At 46.1% G+C, this 6,341-nt stretch overlaps 1 protein-coding gene across 1 annotated transcript in view; it reads left to right on the top strand.

The window, feature by feature from the left end:
• The window catches only part of cped1 (cadherin-like and PC-esterase domain containing 1), a 32,142-nt gene that overhangs the window by 3,268 nt on the left and 22,533 nt on the right, over nt 1–6,341 (top strand). The window contains exons 2-8 of the mRNA XM_008301678.1: nt 1,639–1,816; nt 3,898–3,992; nt 4,081–4,165; nt 4,470–4,539; nt 4,679–4,826; nt 4,913–5,040; nt 5,855–5,927. Of these exons, the coding sequence (XP_008299900.1) occupies nt 1,639–1,816; nt 3,898–3,992; nt 4,081–4,165; nt 4,470–4,539; nt 4,679–4,826; nt 4,913–5,040; nt 5,855–5,927 (777 nt within the window). The remainder of the gene's footprint in view (nt 1–1,638; nt 1,817–3,897; nt 3,993–4,080; nt 4,166–4,469; nt 4,540–4,678; nt 4,827–4,912; nt 5,041–5,854; nt 5,928–6,341) is intronic.

The raw sequence follows: 6,341 nt of genomic DNA, 5'->3' as shown, positions 1-6,341 counted from the left end.
TTTTAATTTTTTATTTTATCAGATTTTCTCTTGAACGGCTTTCAAAGGATCAAAACTCTCAGATCAACCAGATGATGTCAAATCCATCCCATAATTTATAGCACAACATGTAAAATGTATGTTTTCATCCAGTTAAAAACCTGCCAGATCACTGACACCTGGAGAACTCATCCACTCATTCACTCATTCATTCATTCATTGATTCACTCTTTCACTCTTTGATGGCGGCCTGAGCGTCTGTTTGTGTCGTCCTGGCGACCAGCTGGACTGGGTTTGATTGACAGCTGTCAGACAGGTGACAGGTGTGGAGCCTGAAACAGAACCAGAGTTTTTACAGCTGCTCAGCAGACTGAAGCTGAACGGTACCACGAAGCAGCACCGAGCAGGAGGACGGGCAGAACCATCACAGGTTGAAATGATCATAGCGTTGAGGTCATGTGATCGTAGAGTTGGGGTCATGTGATCATTGGTTGGGGTCATGTGATCATTGGTTGGGGTCATGTGATCGTAGAGTTGGGGTCATGTGATCATTGGTTGGGGTCATGTGATTTACAGATGTGTCTTTGTGTTTGTTTTGTGTCTCTTCCTCGTTATTTTCTGGATTGTTTTGTTCTTTTTACGTCTTTTTGTGTTAGTTTTGCATCTTTTAGTTGTCGGTTCTCGTCCTTTTGTGTCGCTTTGTGTCTGTTTTGTGTTTGTTGTGTGTCTGTTTTGTGTNGTTGTGTGTCTGTTTTGTGTTCGTTGTGTGTCTGTTTTGTGTTCGTTGTGTGTGCTGTGAGGCTATTTGACGCCTTCTTGTGTTCACTTTTGGTCTCTTTGTGTTAGTTTTGCATCTTTCTGCTCATTTTGTGTCTTTGTGTTTGTTTAGCGACTTTGTGATGCCACTTTCTGTCATTTTTTTGTGTCTCTTTGTGGTTGTTTTGCATATTTTTGTGCGTGTTTTTTTGCAACTTTTTGAGGCCATTTTGTGTTGTTTTGTGTTCTTTTTCCATGTTTTGTGGTTGTCTCACGTCTTGTTGGGGTCATTTTGTGTTCTTTGTAGTGATTTTGCATGTTTTTGTCGTCATTTTGTGTCTCTTTGTGTTTCTTGGCACTTTCTGTGATCATTTTGTGTCTCTTCAGAGTAGTTTTTCGTCTCCTTTTTTACTTTGTTGTGCGTCTCTTGTGGCCATTTCACAGGTTGTTGTGGTGATTTTGTGTCTCTGTTCTGTGACTTTATGTTGTCGCCTCTCATCATCTTGTCTTCATCTTGTGGGTTGTTTGTGTTTGTTCTGCCTGGTCCAGTGTGTGTCTGCCCTCTCTGTGTTGGTTCTGTGTGTCTGCCCTCTCTGTGTTGGTTCTGTGTGTGTCTGCGTTCCCTCCTGTGAGGTTCTGACGTCCTCTGTGGGAGTCGGAGCTCAAACTTTGTTCTGCTTCGTTTCCGTTCAGAGTTTTTTGACCTCGACGGGAAGAAAAACAGCAACTCTGCCAACAGCGACTGGAGCTGAATGTCAAACAGACGCTGGTTCTGGTTCTGTAAACAAGCTGCTGCTGGTTCTGGTTCCGGAACAACAAGCTGCTGCTGGTCCTGGTTCTGTCAACAAGCTGCTGCTCGTTCTGGTTCTGGTTCTTAACGTTGTCCTCTTGCTGTCTCCTCAGGTCCAGGTCTCGTCTCAGAGGCTCCTCCCCTCCCGGCGGCGCCGTCGGGCCGTGGTTCTGACGGGCCGACACCCGGTCTCGGACACCGAGGTCCAGCTGTACCAGCGGGTTCTGCAGCAGATGGGTTTTGAGGTCCAGATGTCCAGATACGCAGAAACCAGCAGCTTCCTGAAGCCGGGTCAGTAAAGGCTGCGGTGCCTTCAGGGGCCGCAGGAGAACCCGGTCCATCAGAACTTTATCTGTCGGCAGCAGGTCCACATCCAGTCAGGAAGAGACGGGTCCACACTGAACCCCCTCACAGTAATCAGATTACTTCTAACAGTAGAGTACCAGCAGGAAGTAGAGTCAGTTTGATCACCAAGAACGTGTTCAGGTCAGAGTTTGGACCCGGTTCTAGTCATTCTGATGAAGCTTCAAGTCATCCTGGATGCTTTTGTACCATTTTAAACCATTTTTAGTCATTTTGTTCAAAGCTTGAGTCATTTGAAGGAGTTTCAGGTCATTTTTGGACAAACTTCAAAGCATTCTGGACAGTTTGTTGTTATTTAGGACGAAGGAGTCATTTATACCAACTTACAGTTTAAATCTGGACCATTTCTGCACAACTTTTGTGTACTTTTGAAAGCGTTGTGAGTCATTTTAGACAAATGTCCAGTTATTTTGGACTTTTGTTGTGTCATTTTGGACAAAGTTCAATGAAGTTGGGACAGGTTTGAGTTATTTTGGAGCTTTTTTTTTTTTCTTGTTTTCGTCCAGTTTCACTTTGATATGTTTGGAGTTTATAAGTTTGAAGACTTTCTGGATAAAGTTTAAGACATTCTGGGACCACGCTGACTAATGTTTGACCCGTTTACTTGTTCTGGACACCTTTAAAGTGCTTTTGGATGAGTTTCAAGTCCTGCTAGACTCATACTGACTCGTTTGGGGACCAACTGTAGTCATGTTGGACACATGTTGAGTCATTTCGATAATTATTTTCTGCTTGTCTTCGGCTAATTTTGAGCCATGTTGGACATCAGATGTTTCTTCTCCTCTGTTCAGGTCTTCTCCATGTGGAGCCATGATGTAGACATAGATAGACACAGTCCAGAGGTCCAGAACCGAGAAGGTTCTGCTGCTCTCAGCTCGTTGTAGAACCATGTTCATGCAGGTGGACTGATGGAAACCACAGCTGGACTCAGTCTGAGTTTCTACTCTGGATTTGAAATCTAGTCGTTATAAAGTGTTTGTTTTGTTGATTCTTCAAGAGATTAAATCCTCCACAGTAATCTGATTACTGTAGGGAAGCAGTCTTTATTTCTGCGCGAACAGCTCGTGTCTCTCAGTGAAACGTTCTGAGCGTTTCTGAAGCAGCTTTCAGACGTAAACAGACTCGGTGTGGTGGACGTCCTGGTTCTGCTGAGGTGGGTTCAGCTCCAGACGGAGCAGAGGTCAGTGTTTCTGGGTGGAGACTTCCTGACAGCAGCTGGAAACACTGACTGTTTGTGTGAAACCTGTGAAGCTGTAAAACCTCCGCAGCGGAATGTAAACATCTGAAACACCGCGACGGTCCGGCCCGTTTCGCTGTAAACTCCCTGATCTGGAGGGAATCACTGGAGTTCTGTGTTCTGATCCGACCGTCCGTCTTTCTTTTCTCTGAGCTGGAAGGACCAGAACAGTCCAGAAACCGCAGCAGAGCGCTTCCTGTGAGCTCCACAATCACTTCCACATGTTTCTCCATATTTGGCCGGCGGTTCTCCCTCTGCTGCTGAGTTCTCCGCTCAGGACTCACATTCCTGCTGTTTCTGCAGAGAGACGGATCCCCGAACCCGACGTTCTGCTGAACGAGTCGGATTCTAATGAAACCGCAGCGCCTCTTTAGAGCCGATCTGTTCAGTCAAAGGAAATGCTGTCTGTAGATGTTTTAGATCGACAAGTAAACAAACAAATACACAAAATGTAATTATTAAAAAATTCATTAATGTTGTTTGAACTTCTGAAAATGATAAAATAATAATAAGGTCACGTTAATTCAAAATATGACTTTTATTTTGCAACTTCCTGGTTGTCTCCATAGCTACAGGTGTAACTTCCTGTCTGTCTCCATGGTTACGAGTGTGACTTCCTGCTGTGTCTCCATGGTTACAGTTCTAACTTCCTGTCTGTCTGTCTCCATGGCTACAGCTGTGACTTCCTGTCTGTCTCCATGGCTACAGCTGTGACTTCCTGCCTGTTTCCATGGCTACAGGTGTAACTTCCTGTCTGTCTCCACGGTTACAGGTGCGGGTGGGTGGAGCCTCTTGCTGTGTCTCAGCAGCTCGGAGCAGAGCTGTCTGAGGAGGATCTCCTTCTCTCACCTGCAGCGTCATCAGACGGTGAGACTCACCTGTCCTGTCCTGTCCTGTCCTGTCTCACCTGCTGAGTGACATCACAGCTCACCTGTGTGTTGGTGTCTGTCCTCAGGTGAACCTGCTGCCTGGTCTGATGGAGGCGTTTTCCGACGCAGGTGGAGGTCTCTGCCGCTTCCTCGCCGACGCTCAGCTGACAGGTGAGTGTGTGCAGGTAAATCCACGGGAAGGGGCGGAGCCAACGTCCTGAGTATTTGTCCAGGTGAATGAAGGATCTCGGGTCAGCTGATGTTTTTATGTAAACATCAAACCAGAACATCAGGAAGCTGATTAACTCAAATTAATTTAGAAAATCTGATAATTTACACGTAATAAAATGAACTGAGGTCACATGATCGGTGTTCGTCCAATCAGCTGACAGGATGTTTTTACTCTATTTCATATTTAATTTGATGTAAAGCAGCTGTTTGTTTGTTTGTTTGTTTGTTTGTTTGTCCACCTCAGGCTCTGACTTACCCATGAGGCCGCACTCCTGTGGACCGACCAATCAGAAGCTGCAGATTCCTCCCAACAGGTGAGACTCTGATCAGACACCTGGACCTCAGCGTCTGACTCTCACCTGGTCTGGAACCACAACTCTGTCAGACATCAGCTATTGATCGATGGTGTGTTCCGGTTCTGGTTCTGATCCGTCTGCTCTGTTTCTCTGACAGCGGCTCACCTGCCAAAGCCCCGCCCCCTGCTCTGGTTGCCACGGTGAATGTTTATGTCCTGGTGACCTCGGTGACCCCGCTGACCTCCTTCCTGCACGACATCAGCGTGGTGACGACCAATCAGCAGCCGAGGGGTCGACCTGTGAAGGTGAGTCGCCTGTAACCTGTTTGTTTGTTTGTTTGTTTGTTGTTTACCTGCCGTTCAACCCTTCGTCCTGCTCGTCCTGCTCTCAGCTTGGCGACTTCCTGCTGCAGCAGCTCGGACCGGCGACCTCCCATCAGGCCTTGGAGCAGGTGAAGCAGGTGATAGGCGAGGTGCTGCAGGCGGCGGCAGCCAATGAGAAGCAGCGAACGGTCGGCAGGTGAGTTGTGGTTCCGTCACAGCTTCAGAACAAATAAAACACCGGAAAGTATGTTTATATTTCAAAGTGTGTTTCTTTCTGATTTGTTAAATTATGGAAAATTACTAAAACCACAGAAAAAAAATTACAGATAATCTCTAGTAAAATCTAAAAAGTGTAAACTTACATGTTAGCTGTAAAAAACAAAACAAACAAACAAAAAACAGCTTAAAACAAAGAAACCTCAAAACTTAAAATAAATGCATTTTACAAATACTGATTTGTTTTTTTTTAAACTCTGTGACCATAAAAGTACAATTTCACCGTATTGAAATCAGCTGAAATGTCGTTATTTTACAGATATTTGCTGTTAATTTCACTGTTTTTCCACTTTTTAAAAATAGTAATACAGCATCAGAGCTCTTTTTTTAATCATTTGATTTCTTCTGTGGATGTTTTTTTTCCTTCTGTTTGACCCTCTGGTTATTTCCAGGACTAATTGTGACTCTGGACGAGGTTCAAAGTGACTCTCAGACTGTTTACTGGTTTAAATCACTGATCAGAACTCAGATTATTCTCTGTTTATTCTCTACATTCCTTCAACTCCCACCTCGCAGAACATCTGGTTCTGGTGTTGTTGTGGTGTTGCTGTCGCCCCCTGCTGTCTGGTTCTGGTGCTGCTGTCGCCCCCTGCTGTCTGGTTCTGGTGCTGNTGCTGTCGCCCCCTGCTGTCTGGTTCTGGTGCTGCTGTCGCCCCCTGCTGTCTGGTTCTGGTGCTGTTCTGGTGTTGCTGTTGCCCCCTGCTGGCTGACCCGTGTCTCTGCTCCTGTTCCAGGTGTGTCCTGTGCTTCCAGCTGCTCACCTTCACGCTGCTGCTCGGCGGTTCCGTCTCGCCCGTCGTCGTCCAGGTGAGGAGCTCTGCTGCTGTGTTTAATGTAAACGCTGCTCCTGGTCCGGGTCCAGAACTCAGAACTCCTGAGAGCAGAGAACCCGGACCAGGATGTTTTGGAAACAGAGCTCTGATTAATTCCAGACGACGCTTCGCTGATCTGAGGAGGAATTCGACGGATGAAGGAACCTGTTGTTCTGCAGCAGAATGGTTCTGATCACAGAGCTGAGATGTACCGCACCGTACTGGGCCTCAAACACAACAAACACAGCAGCCAGAACCTTGTTGTTCTGAGAAAGGTCCACTGATACGCTCAGCAGGAAGTTTTCTTTTAGTTCCCAGAACGTGTCTGAAGACGTTCTGTAAATGTTTGGGGAACAACCTTTCAGATTATTGAGCTTTAACATTCTCAGAACCGCGTGTTGCCCCAAGA

The sequence above is a fragment of the Stegastes partitus genome, unplaced genomic scaffold, assembly GCF_000690725.1.
Source record: "Stegastes partitus isolate 25-593 unplaced genomic scaffold, Stegastes_partitus-1.0.2 Scaffold1697, whole genome shotgun sequence".
Classification (NCBI taxonomy): domain Eukaryota; kingdom Metazoa; phylum Chordata; class Actinopteri; family Pomacentridae; genus Stegastes; species Stegastes partitus.
The sequence above is the reverse complement of the archived record's forward strand: the minus strand, read 5'-3'. Positions and strand labels throughout refer to the sequence as shown.